Raw genomic sequence first — 19,613 nt, 5'->3', positions numbered from 1 at the left:
ATCACTATCTGAGACTTGCCAGTTCCTACAAGGAAGGTCAACTCACAGAGGCATTTCTTTCATTAAAAGACAACAAGAAGAAATAAGGAACAAACAGAGGGAAAGAGGCGTTCTGGGAAGCAGTGCGTATGGCGGAGCGGGTGGCTTCCCCCTCCTCTCCTGACTTTCCTGTCCCGCTCCATCTTGGTCAGACATTCAATACTTCCTTTTGGAGAACACATAGATTTGTTTGACTTGGAATATTGAATTTGGAGGCCGTTCAGCAATTTCAAATTTCAGGAGTGGGGCAGTAGGGAGACACTGTAAATTAAAAAATTCTTTCCTCTTCGGTTTCTACCCAAGATTGTATATTTTTTGATGGTAAAATTAGGGATTAACTATAAACATCTGTTTGTTCGATACTGACATGGTTGTGAGAACAATGGCCAAACCATTGGCGCGGGGGTGTTTGGATGCTGCAAATCCATGGTGGAAAGTCTGGGCCTCCTACCAGGATTCTGGGAGAACTGAGCAAAGGTGTGGAGCGTGGACAGGGAGGAGGAGGGGGAGACCCAGGAGAAAAAGCAGGGGACCCCTCAGCCCCCCAGGGCACCTGCACAAATCTCAAGCACCACTCATCCTCACCCCACCCCAAGCCTCCCCACCCTGCTCTTCCCACCCAGTCTTCACTGTTGTAGCCTCATTTCCTCACCAGATTCCCAGGTCCTTCCTAAGCACTTACTGTGTGCCAGGCATTGTGCTGGACACTGAGAACAGGCAGGGATGCGATAAAAATGTGGCCACTGCACTCTGCATGGGAAAGTGCCACAGAACAACTCATGGCATATGAGTCAGCTCATGACAGTGATGACAGGTAACTACCTCAAGGATACACATAGGGAGCTGTGTCCCAGAGTGGAAGCAGCTGACAGGGACTCTTGGAAGGAATGACCTTCAAGTATTGCTTTGAGGAATACAGAGGAATTAACTAGGCAAGGGAAGTGGAAGAGCTTTCCAGGCAGAGGGTGTGGCCCGTGCAAAGGCCATAGGGTAGCAGAGTGTGTAGATTTGGGGCTAAAACAAAGCCGGTGAGTGCAGAGAATATGCAGTTGTATGAGGGTGTGGCTGGAGGCTTAAAGCCACAGGAACCTCCAAAGGTTTTTAATCAGGACCAAGGAACAAGGTCAGTTCTGTGCCATGGGGAAATTCCATCAATGGCATTTGGGAAACGGATTAAAGGAGTAAAGAAAGCTGTGGAGAGACCTCCCAGGAGGCCAAGATCTCTATAGAGGTAATGGCAACTCAGGTGAAGGCAGTGACAGTAGATGACAATTCACTGAGACTCAGGCTCCAGGGAAGGAGGATTTGGAGGGAGAAGATGGTGAGTCTGAGGTGTCTTTAAGAAAGCCTAGGAAGAAATCAAGTGTGGGAGACCGAGCCAGGGAGAGGCCAGGCCAGGAGCACACATTTGTAGTTGGAGAGAGAGGAGCAGGGGCTAACGGTAGACTCCCAAGGAGCCCTGCACGATGGAGTAGGAGGAGGAGAGGGGTCTTGAGAGGAGAAGGCAGGGAAGTAGGAGAGAACTGAGCAAGTGGGGCCATGGAATCAGGAGACTGTAGTTCAGGAAAGGGGCGAGGCCACCTGCTGTAGATGGTCAGAAAATGACCACTGACCACACTGCCTCTTGACACAAAGCATTAGAAGGGATCCTTGAGTCTGCTGACGCGGAGGTAAAGGTATCTGTCTTAGTCAGTTCAGAATGCATAACAAATACACAGACTGGGCAGCTCCAGCAACAGAAATTCAATTTCTCACAGTCCTGGAGGCTGGAAGTCTGAAATCAAGGTGTCAGCAGGGTTGGTTTCCTTTGAGGCCTCTCTCCTTGGCTTGTAGACAACTGTCTTCTCCCTGTGTCCTCACATGGTCTTCCCTCTGTGCATGTCTATGTCTCCTTCTTATAAAGCCAGCAGTCACATTAGATTAGGACCCATGCTAATGACCTCATTTTACCTTAATTACCACTTTAAATCTCCAAATACAGTTACATTCTGTGGTCCTGGGGGTGAGGACTAAACATACGTTTACCATACGATCCAGCAATCACACTCCTTAATATTTACCCAAAGGAATTGAGTTGAAAACTTATATGCACACAAAAACCTGCAAACAGATGTTTATAGCAGCTTTATTCATAATTGCCAAAACTTGGAAGCAACCAAGATATCCTTTAGTAGGTGAACGGATAAATAAACTGTGGTACATCGGACAATGAAATATTATACAGCGCTAAAAAGAAATGAGCTATGAAGCCACGAAAAGACATGGAGAAACTTTAAATGCATATTACTAAGTACAAGAAGCCAGTCACATACTGTATGATTCCAACTACATGACATTCTGGAAAAGGCAAAACTAGAGAGAAAGCAAAGAGATCAGTGGTTACCAGAAGTTAAGGGGGAGAGAGGGATGAATAGTCAGAGCACAGAGGATTTTTAGGGCATTGAAAATACTCGGTATGATACTGTAATGGTGAATACATGTCATTATACATTTGTCCAAACCCACAGAATACTCATATACAACACCAAGAGTGAACCCTAAGGTAAACTATGGACTCTGGGTGATGATGACATGTCAGTGTAGGGTCATCAATTGTAACAAATGCACCCTCTGGTGGGGGTGGTGATAATGAGGGAGGCTGTGCATGGGGTGGGGGCAGGGGGTATATTGGAAATCTCTGTATCTTCCCTTCAATTTTGCTATGAACCTAAAACTACTCTAGAAAATAAAGTCTGTTTTTAAAAAGATATTGCAAATTTCTAAAATGTAGACATAAGAAACTATTATTTTTTAAACAAATTAAGAGATCTGCCAACCCCCCAAAAAGCGAACAGCTATAAAGAGAAACATGAAGCGAATCATGATGGGGCAAGTCTGCAGGTGGGACAAGCACGAGGTAGGACTCAGCCAATGAAAACTGAAGACGTGGTGCCACCAAGCAAAGACACAGCTCCAAGGCTCAGATTCATGGCTTCATTCAGCATTCAAACCTCAAGCACTGAGCACCTACTATGTACTAACCTACCGTGTGCAGGCATCAGGTCCTCAGTACCCAGGGAAGCACTGGCCCTGCCCTCTCAGGTCACCTAATCATCTGGGAAACAGATAATTGGACAATGATAATGCAACGGAGTGACCTGTGGGAGCAGCAAGGAGGCCCCCACTTCAGCCTCAGATGATCGAGGAAGGCTCCTGGGGGAGGAGCCTCTAAACCGAATCTGAAAGGAAGTAGGAGTTCCCCAGACCAGGGGGTCAGGTGGGCATTTCAGCAAAGTGTCAAGGACACAGCTGGCCAGGGCAGGGTTGGCGGTGATCTGGGGCAGGACACCCATGCTCCTCCTGAGCACGTTTTCTGAAATTCTTTTCTTTTCAACCACATTTGTAAGGTGATATGTTGATAAAACCATTGAGAAGATAATGATAAAAAGATGATAGAAAGAGGAGAGCTTGGGAAAGCAAGCCAGAGGGGCATGTTTCTGGGTCCCCTCCCTTGGGTGATCTAAGGAATGGCCTCGCAGTGCTCACCAGATCCCAGAAGACAGGGAGGGAGGGAGTGTGAGGGGCATGCATCACACCACATGGACCAGTTTCTCTTTGCGACTTATGCAGTGACGAAAGATTTTATCCAGAATATGTACAGGCTCCTGAAATTTAATAAGAAAAAAACAAACACCCATATAGCTCCATAGGAAACCGGACAGAAGTCTTGAATAAGCATTTCACAAAGAGCATATCCACATGGCGATAAGCTTAGGAAAAGGCACTGATGCAAATTAAAACCCCCAGCAAGCCACCACTACTGCCACAGAACAGGTGACATAAAAGACTGCGAGCTCCAAGGGCAGGCAGGATGGGGAGCAGCCTGCACCATACAGGGGGAGGTTGGGACAGGTGCCTGTTCTGGAGAGCTGCTGGCAGTTTCTACCCGAGCTGAACCTGTGCATATCTGTGTCCCAGCAGTGCCACCCATGGTACACACACAACTAAAATGTGGGCAATATATGCACCAAGCAACGAGACTCAATCAACTCATCACAATGAGTCAATCAACACATCTGTCCAGTCAGTCATTAAATATTTATCAGACACCTTTACCAGACAGGTGTCTGACAATTGCCAGGCATTGTCTTGGGAGCTGAGGACACAAGTGCTTAGAGATTTCATTCTAGAAGGGAAGACATAAACAAGAAAAAATAAAAACAATGGATAATGCATCCCCCAGGGAGAAAACTGGAGCAGGGAAGGGGGAGGCAGTGAGCTGGGGGTGCTGGGTTGGGAGCTATAATGTGAGCATGGGAGTGTGGAGGGCCTTACAGAGAAGACAGCATCTGCAAGGCAGAGGAGCAGCAAGTGTCTAGCAGAGGGCACAGCCCAGGCCAAGGCCCTGGGGTAGGTGTTGGAGGAAGAGCCTGGAGACCAGTGTCACCGGAGGGTTGGGGCAGAAGTGGGCGTGTGGGGAGTCAAAGGGGGCCGGGGCCTCAGAGAGCAGGAAGGAAGGCGGGGTCTGTTCACGTGTCCACCTCCCTGCCAGTGTGAGTTGATGGAGGCAGGGCTGGCTGTCACCCACCTTTGCATCCCCAGAGTGCTAGCTAACCTGACACTTTGCAGGCTCTCAAAAATGTAGCAAGTTAAGTCGGCCCCACAGTGACAGGTCCTGGCCGCCTGGTCCACCCCTGTGCTTACACAGTGTGTAGACCAGGACCTGACAACATTTCTTACCTGACCAGCCCTCTCCCTGGGGGCTTGGAGCAGGTCCTGGGGTCCCCAGCCAGGCACCTCATGCTGCTGTGCGCAAGAGGCCTACAGTCTGCACAGCCCAGCCCTGGGGTCTGCTCCACCCCCACGGGGACCACTGGGCACAGGCACCACCAGAATCCCAGGCAGCAGAGCTGCCCTCCACGCAGTTTGCCATTCTGGACCCCTATAAATGCCGCAGCCTTGGGGGAGAGCCTCCTGATCATATGATGACCAGCCTAAATAAGACGCCTTTAATAAAAAGAAACACATGGCCCCATTTATACACAAGTGTGTAAAATATATTAAAATAATTTTAAATGCATGAGTCACTCAAAGAGAGTGTGTTTTTAAAAAACTCACAAACAGCACTTTGTAGTAAAGAAGGCAGTGAACAGGGGCTTGTCCTGCAGACATGGACCAGAAGGGAAGGGGCATGGACATGGGTGGGACACTCCCGTGTGCCCCCTGCAGGTCAGCATGCCCTAGCCTGGAACACCGAGTGCAGGCTTGCACCCAGACAGTCCATGGCACTGTCACTGGCAGAGCCTGAGTCCTCCCCACTTTCCACACTTCAGCCACCAGTCCAGACACCACAGGCAGAGTAGGTGGCCATGCAGCTTTGGGGGCACAGAAATGACACTTTAGGTCTCACCCACTCATCCTTAGTTTCAGTTTCCTCGTTTACAGACCAGAGAGACAAACCCTGGGTCTAAGGGCTGGAGGTGCCTTCAGAGGTAGCCACACCTGCTACAGTGGTTCTCCTACGGCCCCTTTGCATTGCACATTGCCCTTGGTGGGAAGTTCACCCCCTCACGGGCATCTCTGGCAGCTAACATTGAGAGAAAGCTCCTCTTTTCCGGCACTAGCCTCCCTGAGGAGAAAGGAGACTACATGGGGCCCCGGCACTGTTTCCCAGAGCTCCATGCAGAACAAAGCCCCCTGCCTGTCCCTTCTCCTTGCCATGGGGCCCAATCCATCACTTTGGAGGTTAAGGTTTCAACATAAAAATTAGGGTGGGGGGACACATTCAGTCTATAACACCCAGCATCCTCCAAATGCTGCTACAGTGATGCACCGCATAACGGCATTTCGGTCAATGACGATTGTCCTCTAAGATTATAATGGAGCTGAAACATTCCTACCATCTAGTGCCGTCATAGCTGTCTTAAAGTCCTGGTGCAACGCATTACTCACGTGTCTGTGGTGGTGCCAGTGTAAACAAACCTCCTGTGCTGCCAGTTGTATAAGAGTATAGCACATACAATTATGTAAAGTACAGAATACTTGATAATGATAACAAATGACTATAACTGGTTTATGTACTTACTATGCTATACTTTTAATCAATATTTTAGAGTGCACTCTTTCTACTTTAAAAAAATAGTTTTCTGTACAACAGTAGCTGTGTTACACCGGCAGCAGCCTCATACGTCTCATGTTTAGTGTGTCTCTTGATCGCACCATTTTCTCTTGTGCTTGACTTAATCTCATATTGTTTTGTACAGTAACATGCTGTACAAGTTTGTAGCCCAGGAACAATGGGCTATGCCATACACCTAGGTGCATAGTGGGCTCTACCATGTAGGTCTGTGATGTTCACACAATGATGAAATCACCTAACGATGCATTTCTCGGAACATGTCTCAGTTGTTAAGCAACACATGTGTGTAAAGAGTTTTTCTTAATAACATAAAATCTTGACTTTTTCAAATATCTGATGTGTTTCAATCCATTACAGTTATTATTTTTGGCCATGGGAGGTCTTCTAATTGAGCCCTGCGTCCTTCTTACGTATGCCCAGTAATCCTTGTCACTTCCTTGCTGTTGGTTATGACAAGGAAGGGGGTGGTGTCCAGGCTCATCTTGTACATTTTCTGCCCCAGACATAGACCAGCCATTTCTCTACAGACCCTTGGTTCCTTTCAGTGGAAATGGTATTTATAGTCCACAGTGAGGGCATCAGGTGTGCTCTTGCTACTGGACTTACTGTTTCTAGAAATATTCAGTGAATAAAGCTACAACATATAATTTTTTAACAATTTGTTTTATTGTGCTAAAATAAGCACAACATAAAATTTACAATTAACCATTTTTAAATGTACAGTTCAGTGGCATTAAATACGTTCACATTGTTGTGCAGCCATCACCACCATCCGTCCTGATAACTCTTTTCATCTTGTAAAACTGTACCTATTACACACTAACTCCCCATTTCTCCCCTCACCCAGACCCTAGCACTCATCATACTACTTCCTGTCTCTATGAATTTGACTACTCTAGGAACCTCATATAAGTGGAATCAAACAGTATTTATTTGTCCTTTTGTGACTGGCTTATTTCACTTTAGTATAATGTCCTCAAGGTGCAACCATGTGTCAGAATTTCCTTATTTTTAATACTGAGTAATAGTCCATTTTATATATATATCCCATTATGTATAGACCACATTTGTTTATCCATTCATCCATCGATAAACACTTGGATTGCTTACTGTTGGGAGTAATGCGGCCAGAAACATGGGTGTACATATAGGCATAATTAACTTTTTGTTGCAAGTTCAAAGGAGGGAATGAGCATTTGAGTACATGTAGGAATGAACGGTATGTTCTCAGAGCATCCAGGCCTGGGCTTTCTCCCACAGACCCCATGGCGTGGCTTCTGCATTCTCCCTCTCTCCTCATAGCTTGCAGTTTCCATCAGCAGGGGAGCTGGGCAGAGCCATGTCTGCAAACAAACACAGTGCCCCTTCTTTATAAGAGCTCCTACATTTGTTTAACGCAACCCCCAAAGTCTCCTTGACAAGTAGGAAGTGCAGGCAGGCATCCAGAAGTTTCTGAGCAGCAGCAGTTGGCATCACACAGACCAAACATCAGGGCGACACTGGTGTTCTTCTCTGTCCTCTGCTTCCTTCCTGTTCCTCTTCATCCTCCTTCTCCTTCTCTTCACAAACCAGGGTGGCTGCAGCATGGTTGAGCAAAGCCAGCAGCTGCTTGCAGGTGGACGTACAGTGCCAGAGGATTCCAGAAGCTCTGAGCTGGGAAGAGTCCTCAGAAAGCATTCATTTCGTCCAACTGTCTTAAACCTCATTTAGCAGCTATTAACTTGTTCAACTAGAATCTTGCCAGTGTCCCAATAGCTGCAAAGGGCAAAACACCACACAGCAGACAAGGGATGTGGTGTCCAATAAGTTGCCCCTGGGGGCAATTGGGAGTGAAGGGCCATATTTGCCCACCTACTCCCAGCAGCCACTGGTTGGGGGCCATGCATTGGGGTCATGGGGTATGAATCCCTGCAAGGGCAGCCTCTGGTGGCAGAACCCCTTAGCCAATGGGCAGCCAGCACTTGCAGGTGGAAGTCAGGCCTGGTCCATCATTCATTCATTCATTCATTCATTCATTCATTCATTCATTCACTGCAAGCCTGACATTGTCTGCCCACAACCTGGAGAGGATGTGCGTGAGTGTCCAGGTTCCAGCAAGTTTGAGGGATGTGGGAGCCCCCCAAGGTGCCCAACTCAGAGAGGGATGAAGTCAGGAGAATCTCTGGAGAAGCTGTGCCTGGAAAGCATCTGAGGCTGGCCAACCAAGGAAGAGCAGAGATGATGCTGTGGCATGGCCACAATTCTGGATGATGAGAGGGCCTGGACATGGGGTGATAATCCACAGGGTAGGACAGGGAATGGCCAGGCATGAGATTTTGTTGTTGGTCCCTAATTTAAAGAGAGGGAAACTGAGGCACAAAGAGGACAGGTAACCTGCCCAAGTTCATTCAGCCAATGAGTGATGAAGTTGGGACTTGAACCTCAGGTAGCCTGGCTTAGGACCCAGTCTTAACCACTGAGCCAAGCTGCCTCTGCTACTCCTATCTCCTTCCTGGGGATCTGCTGGGGGTTGAGGATATGGAACTGACACAGGAAGTTACTCTGGCCTGAATTTACACCCCAGCTTTGCCTATGTGAGCATGGACAAGTCACCCCTTTTCTGAACTTCAGTTTCCTCAGCTGAGAAAGAAATTTAGCAGTCAGCCCATGAGGATTAACCAAGGCGGGCCCAGTGTTTCTGCTCCATAAATGGTGGAGCTGGTGTTGGCACACTTGCAAGCTCAGGGAAGGCCCTGGGTTCCAGTTAGGCTCCAAGACTGTGGACTACATTCCCACAAGGCACTCAGAAAGGTACATGGCTCCGGGACCAACCCAATCCCCTCCAGACCCTCATGCCAACAACCAGCCCACCTGCCTCTGTTCAGACAGGAAGAAAGAACCCTGCAGAGACCCTGGAAGGGAAAATCCCAGCCAGGAGTCTTCTCAGTACTGGGAGTTTTCTGAGCATCTGCAGTGGACCTCAGACCCAGCAAAAGCCGGGAGTTTGTAAATCAAGTTCCTCGTTGCTAAGGAAAATGCCAGGTGAAAAGGAGCTGCTGCTGAAGCCCCCAGGCTGTGCCAGAACTGAGATAGCCATGCCCCAAGACAGATCCCAGGCGAATGCACAGGGCACCATAGCAGAGGTGAATGCCAGCCAACAAGGCAGGGCAGTCAGAGTAGGAGGCCCTGGGAATGACATGGTAGCCCAAGAAGGAGGAAGAGGAAGGACAGGGCAGCAGGGGAGTGCAGGGAAGGACATCACAAGCCTGGGAACAGAATGTGCAAGGGCCCTGAAGAAGGAGGGAGCTTGGCTTTTGAGAGACTGAAACAGTGAGCCAGTTTCAGGCAAAGGCACCTTAGAATGCTTCCATTCTCCCCACCAGCTGTCAGGCCACTACACATTCACTACTGCCTGAGGTCACATGGTGTTCTTGGGGAGAGCATGCCCCAGCAAGAACCCCACTCCTGTGATCACTTCCCTCCAGCCCTCCCTTTCTTCACCCTCCTCTCCTTCCAGCCTTTTCCCTTCCTCCCCTCCCCCTCTTGTTCCCCCTCTTCCTAGCTCTCTCTTTCCTTCTCCATCCCTCCTCCCATCTCTTTGCTCTCCCTCTCTCCTTCCCTCTCTCTCACCTTTTCCTCTCCTCTCTTTGGTTTCGGTCTTCCCACCCGAACAACCCCCACCCCCAGGTCGGTCCCCAGGGCCTGTTCCTGCCTCCACCTGCCCCTTCCACAGTGGGCGCCGCCTCCTATGCGCAGCGTCTCTAGCCTCGCTAATGTGTTTCGCATGGCGCGTCAGTCAAACGCCCTTCTAATGTCCTTAAAGCACGCAGAAAATTGCATCCTTATGAAAAGGGGGAAAAAGCAAATTGCCTGTTAGGGGCGGAGCTGCTTCAGGGTTCTGGCGGCGCGCGCGCCAAGTTCAGAGGGGCTGGGCTGGCGAGGTGTCTGCCCCCGGGCAGGAGCCAGGATGCCGCCTCTTCCCTGCTGGGCAGTGCTTAGCTCTACCTCCTCGCCTCCTTACCCACTACCCTTGTCCACATCTCCACACTTGCTCCCTCCACTCTGACTTTCTTTCCTCAACTTTAAGACCAAGTTCCTAACTGCCTCAGGATCTTTGCACATGCGATGCCTGCTACTTGGCACACACACCTTGACATTCAGGTTTCAACTGAAGGGTCAGCTCCTGAGAGACCCTTCCTGGACACCCTGATTAAAGCACACCCCCCCCTTCATTATCTATCCCTGCTTTATTTTCCACATGGCATTTGTCACTGCCTGAAATCATCTTGTGGACTGTTTCTTTGCCATTAACCCAAGCCTCCTCACTACGAACGTGAGCTCCTTGGATCAGAGGTTGTGTCCCCCATGACTAGCACAGTGCCTGGCACACAGCCGACACTTAATAAATACTTGGTGAACAAATGGATTCCAGGCAGGCAGAGGACATTGGGGACCCTAAGGCATCTGGGACACACCAAGCTGAAACTCAAGGCTGCTGGATGAGAGGCAGTGGAGACCCACAGAACCGAAGTCAGACCAGATTCTGCTGCTAACAGCTGTGTGTCCCTGGGCAAGTTGCCTAACATTTCTGAGTTTTATCTCATCTGGAAAATGGGAATAGGGCACCTTCCTTACTGGCTGTCACTAGATCAAGGAAGGAGGAAGGGCCTGTGTCCCAGCAGTTTGAACTTTCTGCCACACTCGGTTACTGCTTGTTAAATGAATGAATGGCCCCAGTAAGTGCTTGATTAATATCAGAGAGTCCATGGTGCCACTGATGTCAGACACGGTTAATTTCTGAAGCACAAAAAAGAAAATAAAAATAAAAAATTGCCAATGAAGCCATGACCCTATATACTTTTTTTTCTGGAATTTTTATCTTACACTTACTCAAAGATCTCTTTTGAGCCTATGAAGACATATGTTTTTATCACAGATTACTGCTGAATTTACATAAAAAGGAAACTATCAAGGAAATCAGTAGGTTGATGTGTTCCTAAAGCTTCAATATCAGAGCTGCCTCTGAATGGATCCCCTCAAGAAACCCAGAGCCCAGTCCCACTTGGTTGTCACTTTGCAGGTGAGCCAGCCAAGTTCCCACCATTCTGCTGCCTCAAGTCTTCCTGTACCTAGAGGAAGGTTCCCCTGCAGGAGCCACACCCCCCACACACAGCCTTCTAGGCTTTCTCCATAAAGGTAAGGGGCCACCGAAGTCCAGCCCCAGATACCTGCCTCAGGGCCAGTCACATTCTGCAGGCACAGGGCCCAGTGCCCGGGACCCCGCTCCCCAATTGTCATATGAACCCAGATTTCAGAAATGGGAAGATGCTGTCTTAAAGTGCAAGAACTAGAACAAGGGCACTTTGAAAGTCATACAAGTGAGAGGCCCACTGCAAAGTCAAAGAGGGGCCAGGAAGGAAGGCTCTGCCAAGTCAGGTACCTCCACCAGGTCTTACTTCAAACAGAAGGTGGACCCACCTGCACTGAGTGTGGAGTGGCCCAGGGCCAGGCTGACTCAGCTTGCAAGGCCCTTTGCTGCAGTCATCTTTCTGCCCCGCCTACCAGTGGGGAGTGAGAGATTGAAGCTCCCTTACCTCCTTAAAGTGGTGCTGGGGAGGTGGTGTTTGAGAAGTCTCCTTCAGCTGAGAAGGCCTGGGCCAGGCTGAGCTTGAGGGCCGGTGGGGGTCTGTGGTCCTCTTGAGCCTGGCTTTGGCCCCTGAGAACCTGGGCCTGGATAGGTCTTTGGGCCAGAGGCTCTGGGGATCATCTGGTCCCCTCTCTGGATACAGGAACTGGATACAGGAACTGGAGGTGGAATCAGAGATGTCACTACTGGGTCAGGGGCTCCCCTCAAATGTAGAAACGAAATCAGACAGCGGGGCGACTGAAAACGGAAGAGCTGCTAGGTTTCTCCTCAGACCCTGGAGCTCATGGGAGGTGCCCGGGCAGTGGGTTCACCCCAGGTTGAGAGGCTGGCTCTGTTGTGGGCCTCGGTTTATCCGTGCGTGCAGTAAGAGAGCTCCCTCTGCTCCAGGATACCGGTTTAATGTGGCCTGGGGCCGCGTTTCTCTCCTTCTACCTTGTGGGTTCCCACCAGTGACCCTACATTAGAATCCAGAACAGGGGAAAGGAGTAAACCAGAGTAACCTTTATTTTTTACAAAATGGGGCGGCAGGGGTACGGATGACAGCCCCCGCTCCCCGCTCAGGGTGCGCCTGTCACACGCTGGAGGTGCCCACACTGCGCGGAACCAGCGGCAAGTCGGAGACTCTGAGAAGCACTGCCGGTCCGAGGCCCGCTACGTCCGGCCGGCCTCTCTCCAAACCTTCCTGCGTGCGCGCCCGACCAGAGCGGCGCCAAAGCTAGGCTCCCGCTTCCACCGACTTGCTAAGGGTCCCGGGCACAGAGTCGGGATGCACTCTCCCATCCCGGCTCTTCAGCCAACGCTCCCCCCAAATGTCTCTCACGACCCACCCTCCTACCGCAGAGCACAGTAGCGCAAACTTCGCACGCGTGTTGAGGGCTGCCGCCAGGCTAATCCCGATGTTTAACCCTCGCGCCGCCCCGGCCCTTCGCGTGGGGAGAGTACTCGAGGGCCCCCCGCGATCCCCCCACTCCCCACCCCCACCCAGGGCCAAGGCTCTCGCGAGACGCTCGAGCTCGCTCCCTCCCCGGCCGCGGGCCCCGGGCTCAGCAGGCAAGGCGCAGCGGCGACCTCGTTTGCTCGCTCCAGCCGTCTCTGGGTGGTTTCCCAGGACCTCGGGGCGGAGAAGAGATTTGTGCTACGAGAGGAGAGGGGAGGGGGCTTGAGGACCTTCCCTCTTCTAAACCCAGGGCCTGGATTGGGGGGCGCGGTTGCCGCCGGGCGGGAAGGGGGTCCTCTGCGCTGGTGGCCCGGGTGGCTGGGGTAGAGTAGCTCGGGTGGCCGGAGCGGGTAGCACGCAGGCCGGGCGCGCTGCGTCACCTTCGTGGATGGGAGGCGGCCCGGTACCTAGAGTTGCAGCTGTGCAGACTACAGTCCGAGCGCTGGGTCTTGGCATCGGCGGCATATCGTTGGTGTCTGTGCCTTCGCACTCCCAGGAGCGGGCCGGAGCGTCGGTCGGGTCTCAGGGTTCCCAGCAAAAAGCCCTGAACTGCCCGGACGGACCGGCGCCTGGTCTCTCCTCTCCCCGGCCTCCAAGGCTCGGTCTGCCCCGTTCGCACTGTTTTCTGTCCCCAAGGAGCACAGCAGTGCAGGCAGTGACAGAAACCTCTCCCAACCCCGCCCGCACCGGAATCTAGACCCCCTCATCTGGGGCCTCCCCTACTGACCGGCTGGTGACCTCTCGACAGCCGTGCCCGCGTCAGGTTCCTTTTCTGTGCCTGGCGGGGCTGTACTCAATAGAATATTGTGCCCCCTATGCTCAGGCGCCAGATTCACTGGACACCTCCTTCCTTTAAAGCCTTCATCCTTGGCGGCGGATTAGTCCAGTCCAGTGAGGGAGCTGCTTTGGGAAAAAGCCTGTAGAACCGCAAGGCAATCTGCCTAAGATCACGTTCCTCAGATTTAGTAAAACCTGAGGAACCAGAACGGATGGCGCGGAGTGCTGATCAGAAACCCTCCTTTCTCCTCTTCCACCCTCCTTTCTTCTTCACCTCTGCATGGTTGACAAAAGCTGTAGCTGGACTCTTGGTTCCCCAGGCCCACCTAGGACAGAATTTCTAGGACCTTCACTTCCCTCCTCTTTGCAGTGGAAAGTGCCTCATTTGGCTAGCCTGGGCCTGGCGCAGGAAAGTTCCCTGAGGACTGCTACCTTGAGTTGACCAGCGGTAACCCTAAAGGCAGGAAGGGATTAGGGGCTCAGTCCAAAACTGAAGATCCACTCCTTCCCTCTGGCCAGGGTCTGGCAGATTTTGTCGGTCCCCTCAGGTGATGCTGGCCTGTGAGTAGTCTGGGAGCTGTTTGCAAGGATCCATTCAAAGCCTCCAGCGGAGACCTGGCAAAGCTAAAGTGCTCGAGAATCGCCAGCAGGCCCTAGGAAGCACCCTGTTTCTCACTCCTCCTGACCTTAAATTGAACCCTGAGATGCTCGGGCACCGCAAATCCAAGTTCAGGTTTCAGGAAGGGTCAATCAAGCCACAATTTGAAAAGGAAGCTATGGCCACCACAGGTGGAACCCATAGCGGTCGTTCTCTTTCTGAAACACAAAGCCTGCACCTGAGCAGGATGTTCCTGACTCTTTCTCGCGTATTTGCACCTGCAAGACCCTGGTTTCCCATCCTGATCCTGATTGGAACTCTGCAGAGCCAAGTTGTGGTCTCCCCCAGCTTTAATCAGCAAAGTGGCCTTCTCCTGATCCCATACTGTGGTCATCGTCCTCGTTAAAAAGAGCAAGGATGGGAACCCACACGTGAGCCCCTAACCCAGCCTAGACCTGAGAGAAAGCAATCGAAGCCTTCCCGCTAGGAGTGGGAACCTGCGGGCACGCGCCAGCAAGCTGTGCCCCTGGAAAGGGCGCCCTACGCGAGCTCGGGCAGCTCAGAGTACTCTGTGCGGGTCAGGAGACCTCACTGCCGCGAGGCTCTGCGGCCAGACGCGGGCCGCTCTGCCTATGCAGCGGAGAACGTGAAAACTCTGAGAGGCCGGGTCCGCTGAGATGTGCCTGCTGCTGGTGGCAGCCTCTGTGCGGACCTCCAGTCCTCCGCTTCCGTCCGCCTCGGGAATGGCTGGCCGGCTGGCCAGGATCATCATAGTCCATCCGTCAAGTTCCAGGAGACCAAATCAACAAACGGAGGCGGCTGTCAGTCCCCGGCCACTTCCCGCGTGAACCCGCGGTAGCCTGGAGCTGCCGCTTCTTTGGGAGACCTCTGTGTAGCCTGGATGCTACCCCCCAGGCGCCCTGGGCTGGGCAGTTCAAACTAGCCATTCCCGCCCAGAATGGAAACGATTTCGATGGTCCTGCAGCCCCAGCTACCGCCATACTCAGCTTGGGACCGGTGGTGCAAGTCAGGGCTCGCTTCCTCGTAACTCACTGTAAGGATGTTTCAGGAGCCATTGCGAGGGTCCCTTACCCCACCGCCCCACCCCGTGGATTCAGAAACCCCGCATTAAGCCCTGCTGTGTCATAAAATATTTTATTGAAAAAAAAAAAAAAAAACCGTCTTCGCAAGAGAGGGGTAGGGGCCCCAGCGACGTCGGGGACCCAGCCTCAGGGCAAAGCCACCGGGTTACCCGGACACGGTCTCCGGCCGCGGTGGCCTGCCCGGCCACGGGGTCCCCGAAGCGCGGAAGCGGGTGTGTGCCCTCAGCGACCCGGCCCGAGGGCCGCCCGAGACGGGTGGGGTGCGGTAAAGGAGTGAGGCGTGAATGCAAGTGGAGCGTCCGGTGCGCAGAGCTCCGGGCAAAGGCGACCTTCTGCCGCCAGGGCGAGTCTCCAGGGTAGGGCCGGGAGTGCACTGGGGCCTGGGTTTGGCTTCAAGGTCCTTCTTTGTTTGGCCCCTAACTGTTCGCATTCAAGGTAATTAACGTTTAGAAAGCAGACATTGTGGACGCGGAATGGCCGGATCGTGGCTTCTCCAGCGCTGATGGGGCCGCGGTGGCGCAGGGAACCCGGGACCGCACCCTCTGCCACGCTCAGTCCTCGTGGCCCCTGTCGCTGGCCTCGCTGGGCCCCTCTGCCGGCTTCTCCGCCTCCTTGGCGCGTTCCTGCTCCGTGAGCTGCTCGCTAGTGGGGATGGAGTTCTTCTTGGGCCTCCCCTTGGGCTTGGTGGGGGACTCCAGGCCACCTCCCTGCAGCACCTGCGCAGGGACGCCGGCACTGGTGAGCGGGTACCGGGGACCCCGCGCCCTTTGCCGTGGAGGGCCTAACGGGCCCACAGGCCATCAGAAGCCGCGGGGGAATGGCGGCCATTTGAGAGTGGCTGGGTAAAAGCGACCAGAGTCTGGGCCAGGGGTTCAAGGCTTCCAGGAAGCTGGAGGGTGCAGAGGGGCACAAACGAATGTGGGCTGGGTGAGGGCACCTTGAAGAACAGAGAGAGTCCCTATGGGCACGATGCACGAGGGCACCGTGGGAGGGAGAGCAGCTCTTGAAGAGCCCAGGGGCCTAGTGGCAACAGAGGGCACAGTAGTCACCGCACACTCACTATTTTCTTCCACTTCATCCGCCGATTCTGGTACCATGTCTTCACCTGCAACTGGCTCAGGCCCAGGGACTCAGCGAGATCTATTCTGGAAAGAGCGGGGTGCACCCTCAGCAGGGCGAGCAGTCTCCCCCCAACCACCCGCTGGGCTCAGCCTGGCTCCGCGCTACCTATCCGGCGTGGAGAGGTACTTCTGCTTCTCGAAGCGTTTCTCTAGGCCCATCAGCTGCAGCTCGGTGAACACCGTGCGGCTTCGACGTCCCTTCTTGGCCTTGGTGCCCGGCTCCCCGGTGCCCGGCGCCTCCAGCTTCCCGCGGAGCTGCAGCTCCAGCGGCAGGTGCGGCGCGCCTGCAGCGCCCGGCAGCCCAGGCCCCGCGGCCAGCAGCGCCGAGCCCAGCCCGGAACAGCCAAGCGGCGCTAGCGGGAACTTAAACACCGCCGCCTGCTCGGCCTTCAACACCGCTACGAGGAGAGAGAGTGTGGGGCGCTGGGTGAGTTCCGGCCCTGCTCCTCCTCCTGGAGACCCGCACACTATCCGCCACCGCCGGAGGACCAGACGCCTGGCCAGTGCCACCCAACACAAAACACCCCTGCCTGGCCCGTGGAAGAGCGAGATTTACGCCACGCGCCTGGCGTGATCCTCTCCAATGCCAGTGCCCCGGAGTCTGGGAGTGGGGACCTCCCCAACCCCGGGCTCTATCCTGGTGTTCCCCAGGCTAAGCCGCCTCTGTGATTTCAGGATTCTCAGTGAACAAGTTCACAGTTCTGAGATGCCCAGAGTGTGTTTCCTGGAAAAGGAAAACCAAGAAGAAAGGGCAGTAAGATAGGAAGATAAGCATTTAACCAACCAAATCGGTATTGTTGCGTTCAGGAAAAGCATATGGATGGAGTGAGCACCTCTGCTCCTCTATGCGGACACAACAGCCAGGAGGCTGACAGAGGATGGGCAGCGAGGGTGGGGTAGAGGCTTTCCCAGAAATTCGAAAGCACCCAACGAATTCCGAAATTTTTGCTCCTGTTTTCTTTGTTTAGACTCTACCCCATGAAGATGTCTCCATTTTCATTAATCTTAAAATAATTTCTTTTGCCCGCTTCAAACGAATTATCAACCACAGTGCAGCTAGAGGCAAAAGGCAGCTGAGAGGCTGCATCAAAGCTGAACTTGAAAGGAAAGAACTGTCCCAGCTGCTCCAAGAAAGGTTATAAAGCATGGGCTGAAGGGCCAATGGGGCCCAGGAAGCTGGGTGGCGGTGCTGCGCTACAAGGTGGAGGTCTCCCTTCTCCACAGCCATCTCACTGCCAGAGGGTGCTACCCCGTGGATCAGCAAGGGCGGGCCGAGGTTTGGGAGGGAGCCAGAGAGGAAAAGAACCCTTGGGAAAAGGTAAGAGAGGGAAGGCAGGGCGAACCCACTGAGAGAGGCCATGGGAAGCCGATCTACCGGTGGATAGAGCTGGGGAACGGCCAGAAGGAGTGTGATGGAGAGGGCACCAGCAGGGCAAGGCAGGACCCTCCAAGGAAGGAACAGAATCTGCATGGGCAGAAAAGGCCCCAGCGGTCAGCTGAAACTTCTTGGAGGCGCAGCAGACCTGGAAGCGGAAGGGCCAGTCGGGCAGCGGCTCACAGACAGGCCTCTTGTCCCCAGGCAAGGCCAAGGGAGGTAGGTGCTGCAGCAGAAGCCGCGTTGGTCGCCCGTCTAAGACCACGGGCTCCGGGAGGCTCCGGGCCTCCTTGGGCCCGCGTCAGCCCCCCACCTGCAACCCCGCACAGCACTTGGAGATGCCGGCCTCTTCCCCAAGATCCGGCTTCCTCGCCTACGGCAGTCCCGGCCACTCCCGGCCAGTCCTCTGCGGTGAAGGCCCCACGGCCTGAGGTCGCTTTTACCCGCAGTCTGAGGTTAGCAGTCTGGTCTTGCGCCCGCGATGGGGATGCGGGCTCGGTCCCTGGGCTGGGATCCTCCCGGACTGGAGGCCACAGGGCAGCAGAGAAGGAGAAAGCAAACGCCCCCCAGGCCAGCCCGGCCCGTGGGCACGAGGCCTGGTTCCCGCGCGGCCCGGTGCCTGCCCCTCCGCTTCCCTGCCCGGCCGCGGAGGGAGCGGTCCGGCGCCCGCGCGCCCATCGCTGCGTCCACGCGGCTGCGCGGCTCGCCTCCTCCTGCCCAGCTGCCCGCGTCCCCAACCCCGGCCCCGCACGTACCCAGGTGGCTGTGGAAGGGCCTTGCGGCCAGCAGCGCCTGCACGCCGAACTTGAGCAGCTCGCCCGCAGCGGCGGCAGCGGCGGCAGCGGGCGCGGCGCCCTTGGGTCCCGGTGGCTCAGTAAGGATCTCCTCGATCATGAAGCTGCGGTAGCGGTGCGGCCGGTGGTCGGCGCAGCCCTCGGGCGGCACGAAGCGCACGGCGCCCGGCTCCCCCGGCCGCTGCATCGCGGCGCCCGCGGCTCAGCGGCGGCGGCGGCTCGGGCGCGGGGCCCGCGCGGGTCTCTAGGCCGGCCGGCAGCTCCCGGCGGCGCGTGGGCGCGGGCTCATGCCCCTCCCTGCCGGCCGGCCGGGCGGAGGCACAGGGCGCGGGCGGGGCGCGCGGGGCTCGGCCGGTCGGACCCGGGACTGCGCCCCGCCCCGCGCCGCTGCGCCTCTGGCCAGCCGGCCCGCGTCACCGCCCCGCCCCGCCGCCCCGCCCGGCCGCCCCGCCCCGCCCCGCGCCGCGCGGCCAGCCGCCCCTCACCCCCCCAAGCTGAGCCCGAGGGAGGGCCAGAGAAGGGAGGGAGGCAGAAGGGAGGGGGCCGCGAGAGAGGCCGGCCGACCCAGACCGAGGGAGACCCAGCGGAGCGCACGCCCAGGAAGGAGAGAGCAGGAGAGTTCGGGAGTGGAGACCCCCAGAGATGGGAGCAGAGGGATCCAGAGAGGTGAGATGGGCCAGAGTGAGACAGCGAGGGCCACACAAGATTCGAGACAGACATGTGTGGGTGCCAGGGACGCCGAGCCGTGAACAGAGAGAGACCAACAGAGGCGCGGGAGCCAGCGGGGCCGCGACGTGCCGGAGGGCACAGAGGCAGGCAGGGCAGAGAGAGGGGGCAGTAAAGAAAAAGAGGGGACAGCTCGGAAGGCGAGCGGCCTGGGCAGGGGTTAGGGAGTCCGGGAGAGATCGCGACGGGGAGAGGCAAAGGCCACGCGTTGGTCTGGGAAAGGAGTGGTCGTGTGCAGCCTCCCTGCCAGGGCGCAAAACCGCCCAACCGGCAGGGGTGCAGCAGTGGGCAGGGGTGCAGCAGTGGGCAGGGGTGCAACTCGAAGAGCAGAGGCTGCACCTGTGCACTCTGCCTCAATTTACCAGGCATTTACTCATTTCTCCAGAGCTGACCTGAGAG

The 19,613-nt window shown here is 54.7% G+C and overlaps 1 protein-coding gene across 1 annotated transcript; it reads right to left on the bottom strand.

The window, feature by feature from the left end:
* Positions 1-15,240: 15,240 nt before the first annotated feature.
* On the bottom strand, positions 15,241-18,853 carry BARX1 (BARX homeobox 1). Its single transcript, XM_019711963.2, has 4 exons — positions 18,450-18,853; positions 16,426-16,717; positions 16,259-16,343; positions 15,241-15,914 (listed from the first exon to the last, which is right to left on the bottom strand). Exons 1-4 carry the CDS (start codon positions 18,673-18,675, stop codon positions 15,750-15,752), a joined length of 768 nt encoding a protein of 255 aa, XP_019567522.2. The 5' UTR covers positions 18,676-18,853; the 3' UTR covers positions 15,241-15,749.
* Positions 18,854-19,613: the final 760 nt, after the last annotated feature.

The sequence above is a fragment of the Rhinolophus sinicus genome, linkage group LG04, assembly GCF_036562045.2.
Source record: "Rhinolophus sinicus isolate RSC01 linkage group LG04, ASM3656204v1, whole genome shotgun sequence".
In the NCBI taxonomy this organism is placed as follows: domain Eukaryota; kingdom Metazoa; phylum Chordata; class Mammalia; order Chiroptera; family Rhinolophidae; genus Rhinolophus; species Rhinolophus sinicus.
This window is presented reverse-complemented; position numbering and strand designations above follow the sequence as displayed.